The sequence below is a fragment of the Microcaecilia unicolor genome, chromosome 2 (genome assembly GCF_901765095.1).
Source record: "Microcaecilia unicolor chromosome 2, aMicUni1.1, whole genome shotgun sequence".
In the NCBI taxonomy this organism is placed as follows: Eukaryota; Metazoa; Chordata; class Amphibia; order Gymnophiona; family Siphonopidae; genus Microcaecilia; species Microcaecilia unicolor.
The window spans coordinates 344,326,332-344,348,284 of NC_044032.1; the positions used below are offsets into that span (position 1 = coordinate 344,326,332).

At 44.4% G+C, this 21,953-nt stretch overlaps 1 protein-coding gene across 1 annotated transcript in view; it reads left to right on the forward strand.

Annotated features, from left to right (window-relative positions):
- The window catches only part of FRMPD1 (FERM and PDZ domain containing 1), a 360,497-nt gene that overhangs the window by 70,832 nt on the left and 267,712 nt on the right, over window positions 1-21,953 (forward strand). The window contains 1 exon segment of the mRNA XM_030194418.1: window positions 21,793-21,950. Within this exon segment, the coding sequence (XP_030050278.1) occupies window positions 21,793-21,950 (158 nt within the window).

Below are 21,953 nucleotides of genomic sequence, written 5' to 3' on the forward strand. Positions count from 1 at the left end.
TTTAACATATATCCAAGCAAATACACTTATACAGAAGAGTGATATTAAAGACAACAGTAACATAAGATGTCAACCCATTCCTATTAGAAAATTAAGCAAACACTTAAGTCCACAAAAATTAAGATCCAAGACTTAATGAGAGGAGTTAAGCAAAAATAAAAGAAACAGTTTAAGCATTTAACTACTCAAGGCGCTTGGGCAAGGTACTAATTTAAATGAAGAGCTCAACTCAATCTCCTAACACCTGTTTGGTTGCCAAAAAGGCTGAAAGGTAAGAAGATTCAAAGAAAACATATTTGATAGATTTGAATCTGATAATGCATTTACATGGCTATCTTAGGGAAAAGGCTCCCCCCACTTGAAGAACACCTGGTTTTAATAACAAAAACTTTGTTTGGTGTTGGGTATGCCTTGAAACATCCAGAAAGATTTGAATCTTAAAGCCCACTAATAGTTTCTCTCTGTTTTTAAAGAACATTCTCAATAACCATTGTTTATCAGGAGATAATGCCACCAAAGTGACCAAAGTCAGCACAGTGGCAACTTCTGAATCCGAAGTGTTCAGTATAGCTGAAACATCCAAAGAAACTTGCTGCTGTTCCACAGCTTTCCTTGATAGATTATTGTGAAAAATGAGGAAATTTAGCCTCCAGTATAGCGAAAATTTCCTTCATATAACGTTTCACCATTTCCAAGAGCATAACGGGAGACACCCGAGGAAAGTTTAAGGAGCAAAGATTGTTGCCTCTTGCAGAGTTTTCTAAAACCTCACATTTATTCCCCAGATGGGACAAATTTTTTTTCCCACTGAAGTCTGTAAACTTTGAACACTAGAAAACTCCGTACTAGTTTGTTCCATTCAGGAAGACAACACCTTCACTTGTGTTTGTTTTTTCTGCTTTCTGTGAAATGTTTCTGTGAAAGAGCACGAGTTTGTAGAAACGAGGTCTTACCCAGGTCTGAAATCAACAACTGGAAAGAACCCTTGTTACCTTGGCAGGTTGTTTTTCCAGGGGAGGACTTTCATATTACCTCCCACTGTCTCCTGCTGATGTAATTGAGCGTCACTCGAAACAGTGCCCCACATGCTTCCTTGATATGAGAGAAATGGAGAAGAAATACTCTGAGTGTGAGCTCCTTGTGGTTGCGGGGTAGGGGCTCTTCAGTCTGGGGGTCAACAATGTTTCAAGCCCTAGAGATGCCGCCGAATCCTCTGTCATAGCTGGCGTCTCAAGCAGGCTGCCTCTTGACCTCTCCACCAGCCCAGCGCTTCTCAAATGCTGATCCATCGGCCCGATAATAAGGGGTTAAAGCCACTGAGAGGCTCGAGCCACAGTTTTACCACTTCATTTAGGCATGAGAGCAAAGCAGAAAGAAACCTACAGCACCTCAGGTATATGCGGCCATCTTGGATCTTAGACGCCTCTTGCGAACATGTACTTTTTTGACATATTAATGGTTTTATTAGTTCTTTCAAACTGATCAGAGGACTGGGGATGATGCACAATCTGGAACCTGTTTTTCATTCCTTGTACTTTTCTCCTGTAAAATGAGATCCCTCGTCCAAGTTTACTGACATGGGCAAATCCTACCTGCTGAAAACATGATTTATCAGCAGGTTGGCTGTGATAAAATATATGAAGTACCTGTATATACTATGTAGACTGCTTTGATTATACCACAGAAAAGCAGTATGTCAAATGCACTACCCTTCCCATTACCCACTTCAGCAGTACAGTTGGGAGTGGGTAGGCATTCTACCCACATGGTAAACATACAGATGTATACTCTGTTCCAGGTTCAGGGTCAGTTTTCATTCTTGGCTGCTTAATGGCAGTGAATGTCTTCCAACAGAGAGAGTTTGTGTTGATGGTTTTGGCTTGTGATTCTGGCTTGGTCAGATTAAGCTCTGTGATATACACATTAAATCCACTTACAAACCCAATGAGAGGGAAATAGAGGTTGGACCTTTTTTACATTTTGATGCATCTGGGGCTAATATGCCATTTGTTCAGGGTTTCGTATGTGAATTTATCACCTTGGTGACCAGCACAGGGCTCATCGTGGGCATGTTGCAACATGAGTCCTTGTAATGACTAGGGTACAAGCCACTAGTTGATTCTACTCTACTCATCTTAATAAACAAATCTTTTTGGACTTGGAATATCTCCTTGGAAATATACAATATTCCCAGCTCTTCATCATCCTGACAATCTTCCAGTGTCAATGGGTAGTCTTCAAGGTTCATAATGAAGACATAGAACTTCCTGATGTTGGAATCATCTGTTTGTATGATTACCAGATTAAAGGAGGGTGTGTTTTAGCACCACTGAATTACCGAAGTGTCAGCTAGTTATTTGGTCTGTTGTCTGGTAACAACTTTAATTACTAAAGCTTTAGAATTCTTGAATTGCCAGAGTTCTCCGGACATGGCAAAGGTCATTTCCAATTTTGTTTGGATTATCCATTTTTGCACGACCTTTCACCTTCTTCCTATAAACAGTCATGTTGTTCTGAATTAAATGATCCAAGGATAAGATTACATCTCCATTCATGACTGTTTTCTCTTTAGAATTTAACATGATGTTGATTTTCTACATTGGTAGGTGGCACACAAAGTTCTGTCAGACAAAATCAGAATCGGTGCAAATAATGAGAGTTTTGATTCTCTTCTCAATGGTGGACAGAGTGGCTGCCATAATGGCAGCAATATCAGCATATTGATTAGTCGTGGACCCCAGTCAGTATTTCAGAGTCATTGGAGGGAACTTGGTCCTACACTACACCAATTCCTGCAACCAATTCATGGTCAGTCTCCCTATGATAGGCACATCCATCTACATAGGATAGTTAGTGTAAAGTTTCTCATCATGCAGGTGGTGATGATGAGGCTCACTCACATCTGGTTATGGATATGCAGCTGAGGCAACATTATCAGCCAAAGAATCATGCAATTTAGCTAAACCTTGGGCTACCACATGCTCATATTTTTAGCATACCTCTCCTCCAGAGGCCACCATTGGAGTGTCAGTGTCCAACAGATGATTTGGCTGTTGAAAACATGGCTGGATTTAATATGCTCACTACCTAAGACACTAATAGGTTGACAGTTGGTCTCTTCAATCCCCTTCTCTCCCTAGATGTAACTATGGAAGTGCTGCAAGGCCCAAAGAGTGGACAATAAGGCCTTTTCACACTCAGAGTATTTCTTCTCCATTTCTCTCATATCAAGGCTTTGTTAGCATATCCTACCACTTGTGAATCAGAGTCGTATTTCTAATACAGGACTGCACTCTTACAATTCAGAGTGAAACAGAGTTCCAGGAAAAATTCTCTAACACTCCCCTTTTTTATTATAACTTTATTTGTTGATTGCCAACCATACAATATTTGTCTGTTCTCTAAGAGCCATAGAACCCCAACATAATATTAAAACAGAAACCATGTTCAAAACGCGGCAGTTATCAACATAAATGAATTAAAACTCTCAAAGTTTCATCTTCTCTCCACTACCCTGAGCTTATGATTGTGAAAGTTGATATTGGATATCCCTTGCATATTCATCTCTTTTACTGTTCCCCTGCCCTCACAGCCGATGGTTAGGAATCCTGTTGGCAGGCGCTTTCTGAAGACACAATTCACTTTCCTAGTCTCCTTATTCTTAGGGATTTTAATATCCACATTGATGGCCCTTGTAATCCAAAAGCTAAAACATTCTGTGATTTTTTAAAAATCAAAACTCTTTCTGCGTCAATGGATTTCCTTCCCCTCCCACGTAGTTGGTCATATTCTAGATTTGGTCCTTACTTTGTAGGATTCCTGTGTGCTCTCAGCATCCTTCTCATCTATTCCCCTCTACTGGTCGGATCACCCTTCCATTCACTTTAAACTTTCACAAGCCCCTCTCCCTCAAGCACCCCCATCATTAAATGGTCACTGGTCTAGGACTGTTTCCAAAATTGATCCTTCCAAGCTTCCTCCTTCTCTTTTTGTACCCCCCCCCCCCCCCCCCCCCCCCCCCCGTCAGACTTCTCTTCTAAATCCTTAAAGAACCAAACAGAAACCTAGCACTGCAGTCTACAGCTTGGTCTTGATTCGGATTATTCTTCCCAATGTGCATCACTTTGCATTTTTCTACATTAAATTTCATCTGCACTTTGGATGCCCGTTTGGATGGCCAGTCTTCCAGTTTCCTAAGGTCTTCCTTTCGGGCACTCTGTGCTTCAGGGGTGTCAGCTGTGGATTATTTCAGTCTTTTTGGGAACAGACCTCTCTTTTCTCAATATGCACAATATGGCAGCCCCTGTATTTGTGACTCCTTTGATCCCCAGAATGGGGTAACCCACCTGCTGCAGTACTTTCTCCTTTCTGGACCACCTCCTGGGAGGAAAGGTTCATCTTAGCTGGATCGGCTCTGGGGGAGGAAGGCAAAGCTCCTTTCAAAACTCAGTTTTTTACATCCTTCCAAAAGCTTAAGCTTCAGTTCTATTGAGCTATGTTCTCACAGTAGACCACCGACTATTCATATTTGATTGGCACTTTTCTGGAGCATGGGCCAAGAATGTTCTTCCTTCAGCTTCAAAATAAAGCACATTTTGGCAGTCTGCTACATCTGCTACATCAATTTAAAAAAGAAAATCACTATTGAATCCCCGGCTGACTTCTACCAGATGTACAGTGGAAACAGATACTGTGCCTTCCAGATCAATAAGGATAACAGTATAATCTCTCTCTAAGGTCATCGTAAGTATCTGCTGCTTTCAGGCAACAATAAACTTAAGCTTCTTTTGCAGCACCGTGGAGTTGAGGAAATCTGATTTCCAAAGTTAAAATGCTCTTACCTACCTAAATTGTTGTTTTGAAAATTTCCTGCCATCAATATGGATAAAAATAGAAGTTGTCAGGATGTGGTCCTCGGAATGTTTAGGTTAGGGGAAGGGTGGTGGGAGAGGGGAAAAAGAAACTTACATGCCTAGATTGTGTTTTCAAATCAGTGTGTGTTATTTTCCTTCAAATTTTTTTTCCTGAAGAGAAGGCACAAATACCATAGGTACTCTGTACCCAATATAAGAAAACTATACATGTAATTTTTTTTTAATATTGCTGCAAACGCCATGGGTATAAAAGTACCTGTTGTATTTTGCAGTATGAACATTTTGATTACTGCTTCCTAAGATCTCAGGGCACATCAGAACAGCTGAGGAATCAGCACTAGGGGCCTAGTTGCCAAGGTGGTGATTCAGAACTTTTATGAGGTGGATTTATACATGGTAAAGTGGAGGGGCATAATCGAACATCGCCGGCGAAATAGATTGCCGGTGATCTCTTTTGGCAGTGGCGCAACAGCTGGCCGGAACCGTATTATTGAAAAAAATGACCGGCCATCTTTTTTTTCGATAATACGGTTTAGCCCGGCCAAATGCCAGAGTTCGCCGGGTTTGAGATCGCTGGTTTTGTTTTTCAGCGATAATGGAAAAAAATGTCGGCCATCTCAAACCAGCGAAATCCAAGGTATTTGGTCGTGGGAGGAACCAGCATTTTTAGTGCACTGGTCCCCCTGACATGCCAGGGCACCCTAGGGGGCACTTCTAAAAATGTTTTAAAAATACAAAAAAAAGCTCCCAGGTGCATAGATCCCTTACCTTGGGTGCTGAGCCCCCCCAAATCCTCCCCAAACCCACTCCCCACACCTCTACGCCATTACCATAGCCCTTATGGGTGAAGGGAGGCACTTACATGTGGGTACAGTGGGTTTTGGGGGGGTTTGGAGGGCTCAACGCTTAGCACCACAAGTGTAACAGGTAGGGGGGCGGGGATGGACCTGGGTCTGCCTGCCTGAAGTGCACTGCACCCATTAAAAACTGCTCCAGGGACTTGCATACTGCTGTCAGGGACCTGGGTATGACATTTGAGGCTGGCATACAGGCTGGCAAAAAAGTGCTTTATTTTTATTTTTTTTGTGTGAGAGGGGGGTTGGTGACCACTGGGGGAGTACGGGGAGGTCACCCCCATTCCCTCCAGTGGTCATCTGGTCAGTTGGGGCACCTTTTTGAGGCTTGGTCGTGAAAATAAAAGGACCAAGTAGACCCAGCGAAATACTGCTTAATGCCGCTTTGTTTTCCATTATCCGCGAAAGCCGGCCATCTGGTAGCTACGCCCATGCCCGCCCATGTCCCTCCTTCGCTTCGCCGGCAACATGCCCCTTTGAACTTTCGCCGGTAAGGCGATGGGAAAGCGGCAAAGCTGTCAAAAAAGCAGCTTTCTATTATACCGATTTCGCCACTTTTCCGAGATCGCCGGCCATCTCCCGATTTATGACGGAAGATGGCCGGCGATCACTTTCAAAAATAAACCCGATAGTAACATAGTAGATATGTGGTCAAATATAGGAACATAGAAAAATGTAGGCAGATAAGAACCATATGGCCTACCCAGACTGCCCATCCGTGCCATCTATTCTCCCTATCACTCCCTTAGAGATCCTATGTACTTGTCCTAAGCTCTCTTGAATTCAAATACTGTTTTCATGTCCACCACTTCCACCAGGAGGCCATTCCACGAACTCACCACCCTTTCCGTGAAGAAGTATTACTTCTGAGTCTATCTCCTTTCACCTTCATCCTATGCCTTCTCATTTCAGAGTTTCCTTTCAATTGAAAGAGGCTCACCTCCTGTGCGTTTATGCTGCATAAGTATTTAAATGTCTCTATCATATCTCTCCTCTCCTGCCTTTCTTCCAAAGTATACATATTTAGATCTTCAAGTCTGTCTCCATACACTTTATGACAAAGACCACTGATCATTTTAGTAGCCACCCACTGGACCGACTCCATCTTGTTTATTTTTTTTTTGAAGGTGTGGTCTCCAGAATTGTACACAATATTCTAAATGAGGTCTCACCAGTCTTATACAGGGGCATCGTTGCCTCCTTTTTCCTACTGGCCATTCCTATGCACCCAAGCATCCTTCTAGCTTTCACCATTGCCTTTTCTACCTGTTTGACCACCTGAAGATCATCACATACCATCACACCCATGTACCGCTCCTCTTTCATGGACAAAAGTTTTTTAATCCCTAAACTGTACCATTCCCTCTAGTTTTTGCAACCCAAATGCATGACCCTGCATTTTTTAGCATTATTTCTAAGCTGCCAAATTCCAAACCATTCCTCAAACTTCGCTAAGTCCTTCCTGATGTTATCCACATCATCAGGGGTGTCTACCCTACTGCTGATTTTGGTATCAACCACACAGAGGAAAACCTTACCAGACACCCCTTCAGCAATATCCCTTACAAAAATATTAAAAAGAACCAGCCCAAGAACCAAACCTTGCGGCACACCACTGGTTACATCCTTTTCCTCAAAATGAGCTCCACTTACCACTATCCTGTGTAGACTTCCACTCAACCAGTCCCTAATCCAGTTAGTCAGTTTAGGACCCATACTGAGGGCACTCAGTTTATTTATTAGTTGTCTGTGCACAACCATGTCAAAAGCTTTGCTAAAATCTAAATATGCCACATCTAGCGCTCTCCTTCAATCCCAACTCTCTGGTCACCCAGTCAAAGAAATGAATCAGATATGTCTGACAAGACCTGCCTCTAGTGAAACCATGTTCCATTGGGTCCTGTAATCCATTGGATTCCAAAAGCTACTATTCTCTGTTTACTACTACTACTTATCATTTCTAAAGCGCTACTAGACGTACGCAGCGCTGTACACTTGAACATGAAGAGACAGTCCCTGCTTGACAGAGCTTACAATCTAATTAGGACAGACAGACAGAACAAACAAGAGATAAGGGAATATTAAAGTGAGGATGCTAAAATAAGGGTTCTGAACAAAGTGAATAAGGGTTAGGAGTTAAAAGCAGCATCAAAAAGGTGGGCTTTTAGCTTAGATTTGAAGACGGCCAGAGATGGAGCTTGACGTACCGGCTCAGGAAGTCTATTCCAAGCATATGGTGCAGCAAGATAAAAGGAACGGAGTCTGGAGTTAGCGGTGGAGGAGAAGGGTGCAGATAAGAGAGATTTACCCAGTGAACGGAGTTCCCGGGGAGGAATGTAGGGAGAGATGAGAGTGGAGAGGTACTGAGGAGCTGCAGAGTGAATGCACTTATAGGTCAATAAGAGGAGTTTGAACTATATGCAGAAACGGATAGGAAGCCAGTGAAGTGACTTGAGGAGAAGGTTAATATGAGCATAACGACACTGGTGGAATATTAGTCGTGTAGCAGAATTTTGAACAGATTGAAGAAGAGAGAGATGGCTAAGTGGAAGACCTGCAGGGCCGGTCCAACCCAGTAAGCGAGGTAAGCATGGCAGGAGGGCGCCGCCGCACCATGTTGACCCTCGCCGCTTACCTCAGCTCCCGGACCCTGACAGCAGCCCTGCCTTTGGTTTCCTGCTCCGGTACCCGTGCCGCCCTAGGGCATTTAAATCTTATATTTAAATTTACCTCCGATGTCGCAGCAGCTGAGCAACATCAATGAAAGCGCTGCTGCCTGACGTCTCTAGCTTTCCCTTCGCTCGTTCGTTCCCTTCTCAGTGTCCTGCCCTCGCAAGGAAATGAAGTCAGAAGAAAGCGGGACACTGAGTGAACGAACGAGCAAAGGGAAGGCTGGGAGACATCGGCAGCAGCACTTTCACTGATGCTGCGCAGCTGCTGCGATGTCGGAGGTGAATTTAAACACAAGATTTAAACCAGAGAAGAGGGCGGGCAGGTGGACATGGGAACGGGAGGGCAGGGGAGAGAGGAGCATTGATCGATGGAAATGGCTGGGAGGGCAGGGCCCAGGGAGACAGGAGAAATTGCTGGACATGGAGGGGAGGGGAGGGAAGAGAATTGCTGGATATGGATGGATGGAGGAGGGAAGGGGAGAGAGGAGCATCAATGGACAAAGATGGACATGGATGGGAGGGCAGGGCCCAGGGAGACAGGAGAAATTGCTAGACATGGAGGGGAGGGGAGGGAGGAGAATTGCTGGATATGGATGGATGGAGGAGGAGGGAAGGGGAGAGAGGAGCATCGATGGACAAGGATGGACATGGATGGGAGGACAGGGTCCAGGGAGAGAGGAGAAATTGCTGGACATGGAGGGGAGGGCAGGGGAGAAAGAGGAGAATTGCTGGATATGGATGGATGGATGGAGGGAGCAGCTGGGGAGAGGAGAATTGCTGGATATGGATGGATGGATGGAAGGCAGGGGAGTTGCTGGACATGGGTGGATGGAGGGGAGGGCAGGGAGAGAATTGTTGGACATAGATGGAGGGGAGGGAAGGGAAGACAGGTGTAATATTTTCAATGATGCCATGGCTAGTAAAAGGGGTGTGACTACTGTAGGGGCGGAGCCATAGAGGCATATTTTCAAAGCACTTAGCCTTCCAAAGTTCCATAGGTTTCTATGGAACTTTGGAAGGCTAAGTGCTTTGAAAATATGCCTCATAGTGATCCCACCCCTGGATGGGTAGGGGCACCGACTAATAGGCTGCAGGAGGGCGCCAGAAACCCTAGGACCGGCCCTGGAGACCTGTAAGAAGCAAGTTGCAATAGTCTAAGCGAGAGGTGATAAGAGTGTGGGTTAGGGTTCTGGTAGTGTACTCAGAAAGGAAAGGGCAAATTTTGGTGATATTATCAAACATATAAACGGCGAGTGACCATACTCACTCGCAAATGCGCAGTAGAGACTTCCCTGTCTGTCCCGCCCCCCGCGTCAATACGTGATGACGGGACAGAGAGGGAAACTGCGCGAAGGAGAGAGAACCGCCGAGGTCGCCACCGCTACCCCACCCCCCCAGCTCGCCGCCACTGGTTCCCCCCCCCCGGAGTCGCCGCTGCCGCCACCCCTCCACCCGGCCCGTCTCTTCACTATTCAACTTACATCTCCGCAGCAGGCAGAGATCAGCTGAGCTGCCGTTGGCCTTCTTTCCCTGCCTGTGTCCCGCCCTCGCTGACGTTATGCCACACGAGGGTGGGACACAGGCAGAGAAGGAAGGCCGACGGGAGCTCAGCTGATCTCTGCCTGCTGCGTAGATGTAAGTTGAATAGCGAAGAGACGGGCCGGGTGGAGGGGCGGCGAACTCGGGGGGAGGGGGCCGGCGACCCACCAGCCCGTTTTAACGGGCTCAACGGCTAGTAGAGAAAGAAACGACAGGTTTTAGCAGTCTGCTGAATATGTACAGAGAAGGAGAGGGAAGAGTCGAAGATGACCCCAAGGTTATGAGCTGATGAGACAGGAAGGATGAGAGTGTTATCCACAGAAATAGAGAATGGGGGAGGAGGAGAGGTTGGTTTAGGGGGAAAGATGAGAAGCTCAGTCTTGGTCATGTTTAGTTTCAGATGGCACTGAGACATCCAGGCAGCAATGTCAGACAGGCAGGCTGATACTTTGGCCTGGATTCCTGCTGAGATTTCTGGTGTGGAGAGGTAGATCTGGCAGTCATCAGCGTAAAGATGATACTGAAAACCATGGGATGAGATCAGAGTACCAAGGGAAAAAGTATAGATGGAGAAAAGAAGAGGTCCCAGGACAGATCCCTGAGGTACACCAACTGACAGTGGGATAGAAGTAGAGGAGGATCCACTAGAGTATACACTAAAGGTACGCTGGGAGAGATAAGAAGAAAACCAGGAAAGAACAGAGCCCTGAAATCCAAGTTTAAAAAGCATTTCCATTAATTTACTTACCTCAGAAGTCAGACTTTTACCAGCCTGTAGTTCCAACCTCTTCCTTACTTCTGCTTTTGAGGAGATAAACCACATCTGCTCTTCTCCTGTACTCCAGGGCCACTCCTGACTCTAGAGAAGCACTGAAAAAATCAGCCAGCAGAGCTGCTATAACTCCCCTAAGTTTCTTCATTATCCTCAGATAAATTTCACCTGGCTCCATTGGTTTGTCCACCTTTTTTTTTGTTACTTTGTACCCTGTGCTTTCCCACTCATGGCAGGCTCAATGTGGCTTACCTGGGGAAATGGAGGGTTAAGTGACTTGCCCAGAGTCACAAGGAGCTGCCTGTGCCTGAAGTGGGAATTGAACTCAGTTCCTCAGGACCAAAGTCCACCACCCTAACCACTAGGCCACTCCTCCACTCCTTTAGTTTAGTCAGTTCCTTACAAATACAGTCCTCTGAAAATTATTCAGGGACTATCACTCCTTCGTTCCTGTTTGTGTTTGTCTTCTGCGGTCCTGTTTCCGTCCCTTCAGCTGTGAACAGAGCACAAAAATATTTGTTAAGCCATTCCGCCTTATCTTTAACAACTTCTACATATTCCTCCCCCTCACCTTTGAGTCTTACAATGCCACTTTTACAGAAAGAAAGAACTAAACTAATCTTTTTGTTTGTGTGCTGTTTAAAAGATTTGCAGTTAAGACTGTGGTGGAGAGATCATGTGCATGGTTGTGTAAAACAGCTTTATGCAAGTGAATAAATCCCACCTAAGCCACTAGGAAAACTGGTCTCCAAGCTTAAGGTTGGGCTTGCAGTATGTGTGTTCTGCATGGTCTGCTGGAGTACTAGTGTGGAAGACTGTATGAGTTTGGAGAGACCAAGTTGCTGTGGGCAGTGTGACTACAGGATCCAATGAACAATGCACTTCCGTAGTTAGGGAACTCAGTTCAAGAGCAGAAAAACTATTTAAGGTTACACAATTATTTATTTTGCTAGTTAGAAAGCCACAGTTATCCCTGAATCCCAGCTAGTGTTGTTCCTGCTGTTAGTCATGGAGGAAGTCTTTTTTGTTTTTCTTGATTTCATTTAAAGTGTGAGGCAGTAGGCTCCTGAACTGAAAGAGAAGATCCTGAGCTCCAACGTACAAACAAGGAGAAGAAAGAAGAAGCTACAAGAAAGACCAAAGATAAGTTTTCACTTCTATGCCAAAGGACACCAAAAGGTCACTGAGTTTAATCTGACTTACCCATTCTAGAGACTGAATCTTGGTGTTCACACCTAAAAGACATAAACAGGCTTATTTTCGAAAGACAAGGACGCCCATCTTTCGACACAAATTGGAAGATGGGCGTCCTCACAGGTTCACCCAAATTGGCATAATCGAAAGCCAATTTTGGGCGTCCCCAACTGCTTTCTGTCACGGGGATGACCAAAGTTCCTGGGGGCATGTCGGAGGTGTAGCAAAGGTGGGACTTGTGTGTGCCTAACACATGGACGTCCTCGACCCATAATCGAAAAAAGGGTGTCCCTGACGAGCACTTGGACGACTTTACTTGGTCCTTTTTTTGTTATGACCAAGCCACGAAAAGGTGCCCGAACTGACCAGATGACCACCAGAAGGAATCGGGGATGACCTCCCGTTACTACCCCAGTGGTCACTAACCCCCTCCCACCCTCAAAAAACTTTGCTCTCCTCACTACAGAAACAGTAGCCCATGCGATTCACAGGTTCTCCAACACCCACTGTAAACTGGATGTCTGCCCCAGCTACCTACTTAAATCTGCCCCCGACCACTTCATAGCAGACCTTACATCCCACCTAAGCTACATGCTCCAACAAGGTCTATTCCCTAAGGAATATGGCAACATCCTACTCACCCCAATACCAAAAGATCCCAAGAAAAAAACAAACAGACTCACAAATTACCACCCAGTTGCAAGTATTCCACTAGCAGTCAAGCTGATGGAAAGCATGGTAACCAAACAACTCACTGACTACATAAACAAGTTCTCAATATTACATGAATCACAATCAGGATTCCACCCCCTCCATAGCACTGAAACTGCACTAATCACTCTCCTAGCCAAATTCAAGCAGGAAATAGCTATAGGCAAAAGCATACTTCTCCTCCAATTCGACATGTCGAGCGCATTCGACATGGTAAACCACAATATACTACTAAGTTTCCTAGAGTACTTCGATATCAGTGGAAACATACTCAGATGGATCAAGGGTTTTCTATCCAACAGAACATACCAAGTGAAATCAAATTCAAACATATCACCACCATGGAAGGCAGACTGTGGAGTACCTCAAGGATCACCACTATCACCAATACTCTTCAACATAATGATGACCCCCGCTAGCCAAGTCCTTATCCAACCAAGGCCTCAGTCCATACACCTACGCAGATGACGTCTTAATATACATTCCCTTCAGACATGACCTGACAGGAATCACCAATGAAATCAAGCTCAGCTTAAACACCATGACCTCATGGGCAAATGCATTCCAACTGAAAATACTGAAAAAACACACTGTCTCATCCTCTCACCTCAACACAATACGAACAAACCCTCAACTATAAACAACCCAGACTGCACCCTCCCTATCTAGGACAGCCTGAAAATTCTCGGCGTTACAATCGACCGTAACCTCACACATGAGAGCCCAGTGAACTCCGCAACTAAGAAAATGTTTCACTCAATGTGGAAACTTAAGCACGTGAAACCATTCTTCCCGAGGGAAACATTTTGTAATGTAATGCAAACAATGGTACTATGGAATTTATGTGGGATGCAGAGAACAACTCACAAAGAAACTCCAGACCACTCAAAACACAGCAGCCAGGCTGATATTTGGTAAAACACGATTCGAAAGTGCCAAACCTCTCTGAGAAAAACTGCACTGGCTCCCAATCAAAAAACATATCGCCTTCAAAATCTGCACCCTGGTCCACAAAACTATCTACGGCGAAGCCCCAGGATACATGACAGACCTCATAGACCTACCAATCAGAAACACAAGCAGATCATCACGAACATACTTAAACCTCCACTACCCAAACTGCAAAGGACTCAAATATAAAACTTATGCATCCAGCTTCTCCTGTATAAGCATGCAACTATGGAATGCACTGCCAAAGGCCGTGAAAACAACCTATGACCATCTGAACTTCAGGAAATCACTAAAAACCTACCTGTTTAAAAAGGCATATCCTACTGACCCAACCTAAGTGCAACATCACAGCTTGTTATGGACACCTTATAGCCCTTCCCCTCTTCTACCCCCATTGCGTCCGAAACTCATGAACCTTATTCGACCACACCATCACCTTGTATTTGTTATCTACCGGACTTGGCGAACGCCTTTACGGTACTATGTAAGCCACATTGAGCCTGCAAATAAGTGGGGAAATGTGGGATACAAATGTAACAAATAAATAAATTATACCTTAAAGAAGTGCATCCAGCACAAAAGGGCACACAAGGATTAATGAAAACAAAGAGCCAATTAATAAATAGGAACTAAGATTATCAGAAATATAAGATACAGCTAGGCCCGAGCTGCCATGAATCAGAATATCTGTTCCTGGAAACAGCTGCCTGCCAGCCTAAAGGTTATAGGTTCAAGGCTGGCTGGTGCCTCATAGCCACTAACAGTGGGGATAAAGGCTGGCATTCTAATGATTGGAAAGAAACCTGTCATTTAGGGTTAGAAATGATATTTCAAATGTACAGAAAGGCCAACTGAGAGCCAGCATGGTTAAAAAGTGAGGTGAAGGAAGCTATTAGAGCTAAAATAAAATCCTTCAGAAGGATCTGACTGAAAATAATAGGAAACAGCATTAAGAATGGCAAGTCATATGCAAAGCGCTGATAAGAAAGGCAAAGAGAGACCTTGAAAGGAAGATTGTGTTGGAGCTAAAAAGAAGCCAGTAAAATTGGACTGTCAGTTGACCAAGGGGTAAAACTGGCACTCAGGGAAGACAAGGCTATAGCAGAAAGATTAAATGAATTCTTTGTTTTGGTCTTCACTGAGAAAGATATGGGAGAGATACCAGTGCCAGAAATGGTATTCAGTGCTGATGAATCAGAGAAACCAAAACAGATCTCTGTAAGCCTGGAAGAAATAATGGGACAATTGTAGAGTAACAAATCTCCTGGACCAGATGGTATACATCCCAGAGTACTGATAGAATTGAAAAATGAACTTGCAGATCTATTGTTAGTAATAGGTAATTTATCTTTAAAATCAAGCATGGTACCGGAAGATTGGAGGGTGGCCAATGTAACGCCAATTTTTTAAAAGGGTTCTAAAGGTGATCCGAGAAATTATAGACTGATGAGTCTGATGTCAATGCTGGGCAAAATGGTAAAGACTATTACAAAGAACAAAATTACAGAGCATATACATACAGTAAGCATAGATTAATGAAACAAAGTCAACCTGGATTTAGTTTAGAGAAATCTTGCCTTACCAATCTATTACATTTCTTTAAAGGGGTGAATAAAGGTGAACCGGTTGATATTGTGTATCTGGATTTTCAAAATGCATTTGATAAAGTACCTCATGAAATATTCCTGAGGAAATTAGAAAGTCATGGGAACGAGGTAATGTCCTATTGTGGATTAAAAACTGGTTAAAAGATAGAGAACAGAGTAGGATTAAATGGTCAGTATTTTCAATTGAGAAGGTAGACAGTGAGGTTTCCCAGGGGTCTTTGCTGGGGCCACTGCTTTTTATCATATTTATAAATGATCTAGCGATGGGAATAACTCCAGTTTGATAGCTCTGAGCTCCCCTTCTCTGTGCCCCAGCACTAGCATCAGTTCCTTCTTCAATCTGCCCCCAGCATCAGACCACTTCTTTCACCCCCACCATCTGGCAGCATAAGCCTCCATTTCCTATCCTCAGCCACCTTCTCCTAGCCCCTAAATCAGGGCCATTGCCAAGCTCTTTTCAGCCCCCATTATTCCACCTGCTCTCAAGTCCAGCCCAAGCCCGCTTGCCCTACCTGTCCCCCTCTTCAGTCCCCAGTTCCAGTCCCATCTGCCCCCCTTTTCAGCCTCATCCACATTCTCCCACCTGCCCCCTTCTCAGCCCCCAGTTCCAGCCCCTGCCCTTTTCCTCCATCTGAGTCCCTTTTCAGCCCCTGCCCCCTTCTCCCATCTGAGCCCCTTTATCAGCCCCCGAGTTCCAGCCCAAGCTCCTTTCTCAACTGCTAGTTAGAGACCCAGCCACAGCCCCCAGTCCCCACCAACCCAACCTCAGCTCTCGCAACAGCCCCCTTCTCATTCCTGCCATCCTGCATTTTAAAATCTTTTACCTCGAATCGGCAGTGTCTGAAGAAAGCAGGCTGTCTCAGGCCTTCCCTCACTATCCTGCCCTTGTGGAAACAGGAAATTCTATCAGAGGAGAACAGGACCCAGTGAGGGAAGGCCTGAGACAGCCTGCTACCTTCACAAATGCTGCTGATTCAAGGTAAAAGATTTTAAAATGTATGGCGGCAGGAACAAGAAGGGAGCTGAGGGTGGGCAGGTGGGATTGGGGGCTGCAGTGGGGCTGGAACTAGCAGATGAGAAGGGGACTAGGGCTGGAACTGGAAGCTGACAGTAAGCATGGCTTGTGGTGCCTTCCAGAGGCCGGCGCCCCACTGCTGTGCTTACCATGCTTACCAGGTTGCACCAGCCATGGATACGCTGCTCAGTCCTCATGTTTCATCCTTTCTTTTTTTTATTTATTTATTTATTATTTTCATTTAATGATTCACACAGCAATGTGATAATACAACTCACATTTGAAATTACAAAAGAAATTCTTTTCAAAAAGAGATGAGGAAACAAAAAAAAACATTTTTTTTTCCGTCCACAACTAAGGAAAAACAATTCCAAGAAAAGGAAAAAAGAAATTTAAAAGAAACATGAGATTATTAATGCACACAAGCTATCTCTAAATTCAGACTCCAGCCTGCAGTGTAGGAGGGCATGTAATAATCACTTCAACTCTAGCATCTAGGAAATCTTTAAGCTGTTTAGGGTCTACAAATTGAAATTGTTTACCCTCAAGCATAACAGTACATATACAAGGAAAACGTAAAACAAAATTAGCTTTCAAGGCTTCTACCCTGGGACGGAGTTCCAAAAAGGCCCTACGTCTCATTTGTGTCGGCCTAGAAAGGTCAGGAAAAATCCTAATTTTGGAACCCATAAACAGATCGTCTAAATGTCTCAGGGAAAGTCTTAACACAGCGTTCTGATCAGGTTCCAGCACAAAAGTGACTAACATTGTAGTCCTGTAGGTAATCACATCCAGTGAACTTTCCAGGAAGGAAGTAAGGTTCATTTCTTCACCCATTTCTCGTCTAGGGGGATCTCCCAATGTCCCCTTAATATTCCAGATGTAGTAGGCTCGAGTTATGGGAGGCAATGATTCTTTATCCATTCCCAGAATGTCAATCATGTATTTTTTCACCATCTCCGTTGAGGTAATTAAAGGAGATTTGGGGAAATTAAGAAACTGAAGGTTAAGTCTCCGAGACTGATTTTCAAGGTATTCCAAACGTTTGTGTAAGAAATTATTGTCCTTAACCAAAACGGATTCCAAAGACCCCATTTCTTGAATCTTAGTGTCTAATTTTTCAATCTTAGAGGACTGCTGTGCTGTCACCTGTGCCTGGATCAGAACTGCTTCTGAAAGAGTTTTTATATCTTTAGTATTTTCTTTTAACATGGCTTGCATGAAGGAGTGAGTATTATGTACCATATCCCACAGTGACTCAAGTGTCACAATAGAGGGTTTACTTATTCCACTTGTTGGCAAAAGGGAGTGTGGTGGGGTCTCGGTGGAAGTAAGTCTATTGATAATAGCTTGTGGTAATACCTTTAAGGCCAAATCGGCCGAAAACGTAGAATCCGGGGTCCCACTCAGTTTTGCCGCTGTCCTCCCCTCTGGCAGCTCCGAATTCACCCCTTCGGTTTCGGGTACTGCCTGGTCTGTGGCAAGTTGAACACTTCCTGGCTGTGGAGGTTCCCTGCGGTCTTCGGGGCTCAAGGAAACCCCGTCTCCGCTATCCATCGACGTCGTCACGTCGACAATGGCAGAGGGAGTCGATGAACATAGAGATCCCGGCGGCGTCCTGGGAAACTGTAAGGTAGTTTGCCTCAGCATCATCGAAGGTCCAGGAACTGAGGGAAGCTCCCTAACCTTCCCCCTCCGTTTCCCCATCGCTAACGACGGGGCGAGGGAGTCAGAAGAGGAAATAATTCACAGCGTCCTCCAGGAGCTCAAACAGGTGCGTGTGTGCGAAGCGCCATCTTGGAATCGCCAGCCATGTTTCATCCTTTCTATTTAGAACTTGGCTGGAGCCTTGGAGCAGTTGTGGAATGTGGACTGAACGCTGAAAGCTTGATTTTATAACCAGGGTGCTCATTTTCAAAGCACATAGACTTTGAAGTCTGTGTGCTTTGAAAATGAGCTTCCACATGTCTTTGTGAGAAGTTCAAAAAGTGTCTGTATGCCTTTATAAAATCAGATCCTGGAACCAGCTCCAGTAACACATAAATGCTAATGCACATACTGGAAAGTCCACAGGGTAGGCGAGAGGGAATGAAATTAGAAGGGTGTAGAGTGAAATTTGAGGTACACTGGAGAGAAAAAATGTGATTGAATTTTAAGGAGGAGGACTTCTGGCCTATAGGATGGGAGAACAGGCATCTTGCCAACCCTAGATTTTTGCTGCTTTATCCTTTGTCTTATTCAATGTTTGTGTTGACTGTTTTATGGTTACATTTGTTTTATGTTTTGTACATTATTTTTTCCCTGTACCTTCTGGCTTGCTTTGAGCAGACCTATTGTGGTTTTGGGAATCTATCAAAGATAGTGGAGCAGGCAAGTATGGCCCTCATAGAAGGCGCCACAAAAACTGTGAACGTCCCTCTTTCTAATGGGCTACTACCAACAGCATTAAAAAGGTCAGTGGTTCACCCTTTGCTAAAGAAAAACAACCTTGACCAGGACAAACTTGAAAGTTACTGTCCTGTATCTAACATCCAATTTCTGTGGAAATTTATAGAACAAACAGTCTGTGATCAACTCAGTGATTGACTAGAAGAGAGAAACTGGCTAGATCCATGTCAATCTGGATTCAGACTCGATTATGGAACAGAAACGGTCTCCGTATCCTTACTAGATGATCTTCACAGAAACTGAGACAGGGGATTTGCCTCGGTGTTAGTACTGCTAGATTTCTCAGCAGCTTTTGACACTCTGGATCATGCTAGCACCACTGACAGAAAGAGGTATCAATGGAACAGTACTTGCCTGGCTCAGATCCTATCTGTCAGACAGGCAGGCAACAATCTGTAATGTTTGGCAGCAAGTCATCGCCACCATGGGCACTAACCTGTGGGGTACCACAAGGATCAACACTGTAACCTATTCTGTTCAGTATCTACCTCAAGCCACTAGCTGACGGATTCAGTCAAAGGTCACTCAGTTCTACATCTATTCGGATGATGTACAGCTACTCATACCCATTGAACCTGACTTACCTACAACCCTGAATAAACTGATTACCTGTCTAACATCAATTCAAGAATAGGCTATACACAACAAACTGCCTCTCTGGGTCTGTAACACAAGTGGATACATAACTGACATAAAATCTCTTTTGGGAAATACGATCTTCCCCTCAAACGACAAATCAGGAACCTTGGAAAACAGTTAGATTCAACACTTACTCTGATTCCACAAATCCAAGCAACCTTCAAGAGCTGCTTCTACACTGCCTCTCTCCTAACATCGAGAAGGTAAATCTTATCCCAGTTGTGCATGCCATGATAACATCAAGACTGGATTATTTCAATGCACTATACAATGGTCTGACTACAAAGGGTCTTCACCAGCTCTAATTGATTCAGAATGCTGCAGCAAGACTAATAGAAGGTTGCAAGTGACGCGACCACATCACACCATTTTTGCAAAAACTTCACTGGCTAAATTTAAAACTATGTCTGATCTTCAAGGCCCTTAAAGGAAATGGCCCCGAGTACCTGAAGAATAGGATGATCCTCTACACACCTCCAAGGACACTAAGGTCCTCTCAAGGACTATTACTAACCACTCCCTCTCCAAAAGACATTACACAATGTGATACCCATAAGCGAGCCTTCTCCAGATTAGCACCCCCCCCCCCCCCCCCACTCTGGAATGCACTTGGTGAAAGGCTTCACTTAACACAAGACTATCTGTACTTCAGGAGCAGGTGAAAGCTTGGCTCTTCAACCAGACCTTTAATGAAAGAAGTGACTAACTTGTTAGTCTCACTCACTCACACACATATACTGTAGCAGAACATGTTTATCCACTCCTACCCTATCTGAGATAACATTTAATCATCTCTCTGACCTCATGTGCACCCTTCTTTAAATTAGTCACCTTATTCTCTAACTCCTCTTACCTACCTATATGCTCCATCTTTGCTTATATCCTACACTGTCAATTAAAATGTTCTATATTATGTATTGTGTTGACGTAAGTAGTATATTATGCCATATTTGTATTGTTATTTGAATATTTTTACTGCTGTAATTGTCTATTGCTCATGTTTGATTTATTCTAACTGTACACCACCTTGAGTGAATTCCTTCAAAAAGACGATAAATAAATCCAAATAAATAAATAATATTCCTATGCGTAAGCACATTTGTGTAACTACAGTCAACATGTGAACATTGCAGTCTGTGTTTTCCACACATAATTGAAAAGTGTGAAGCAAAAAAGAAGAGGAATGTGCTGGTATTTGGTCTGCTATATAACAAAACTATTTCTGCTTGAGTTTAAATCATTCCAGCATCTGAAGGTCATCAGAATCCTTTTCTGTGTGCTGCAAGTTTTCTAGCAACTTTTTTTTAAACAGTGACAATAAATTGGTTGAGCAATATATAACATTTTGAAAATGTGACTGAGGAAAGGCTACACTGAGGGGCATAATCGAACGCGAACACCCATCTCCATGGGCGCCTATATCCGTGGGCGCCTATTTCCGTGAATGGGACAAACCGTATTTTCGAAAAAAGATGGGTGCCCATCTTTTTTCCAATAATACGGGTTGTGCGGGGCAAATGCCTAGGAGTTGGCCGTTTTTCAGCTGGGCGCTATCGGTTTTCAGCGATAATGGAAACCGAAGGCGCCCATCTCAAAAACGAACAAATCCAAGGCATTGGGTCATGGGAGGGGCCAGGATTCGAAGTGCACTGGTCCCCCTCACATGCCAGGACACCAACTGGGCACCCTAGGGGGCACTTTTACAAATTAAAAAAAAATAGTAAAAGAGCTCCCAGGTGCATAGCACTCTTCCCTTGTGTGCTGAGCCCCCCAAATCCCACTGCCCACAAGTCTAAACCATTACCATAACCCTAAGAGGTGAAGGGGGGCACCTACATGTGGGTACAGTGGGTTTTGGGGGGTTTTGGAGGGCTCAGCATTAACCAGCACAAGTGTAACAGGTAGGGGGGGATGGGTGTGGGTCCACCTGCCTGAAGTCCACTGCACCCACTAACAACTGCTCCAGGGACCTGCATACTGCTGTCAGGGAGCTGGGTATGACATTTGAGGCTGGCATACAGGCTGGAAATAAAAAGTTTTAAAAGTTGGTTTTTTTTGGTGGGAGGGGGTTAGTGAGCACTGGGGGAGTCAGGAGAGTCATCCCCGATTCCCTCCGGTGGTCATGTGGTCATTTAGGACACTTTTATTGAGACTTGTTCGTGAAAAAAAAAGGGTCCAAAAAAAGTGCACTAAATTCTCGCTAAAAACAGCTATTTTTTTCCATTATCGGCGAAAGCCGCCCATTTCTGTTTGGCCGATAACCACGCCCAGTCCCGCCTTCACCACGCCTCCGACACGCCCCTGTCAACTTTGGCCATTTCTGCGACGGAGTGCAGTTGAAGACGCCCAAAATCGGCTTTCGATTATACCGATTTGGCCGCCCACGGGAGAAAGATGCCCATCTCCTGATTTGGGTCGAAATCTGGGCTTCTTTCTCTTTCAAAAATAAGGCGGACTGTATACTAAACTGCAACATTCTTTTCTTTCTTTCTTTTTTTTTTTTTGAAAATTTGCAGAAGTAGAACTTCAGTGGCAAATGGTTCATCTGGCATTCAGAATCAGCTCAGTGCTCCTGTGAAACTGACTCTAACAGTAAGCAAAGATCTGCTTCTCGACAGCTATGGCTTTGACATTTCCCAGAATCCTCCTCTCACGATCACATCAGTGGCTGCAGGTA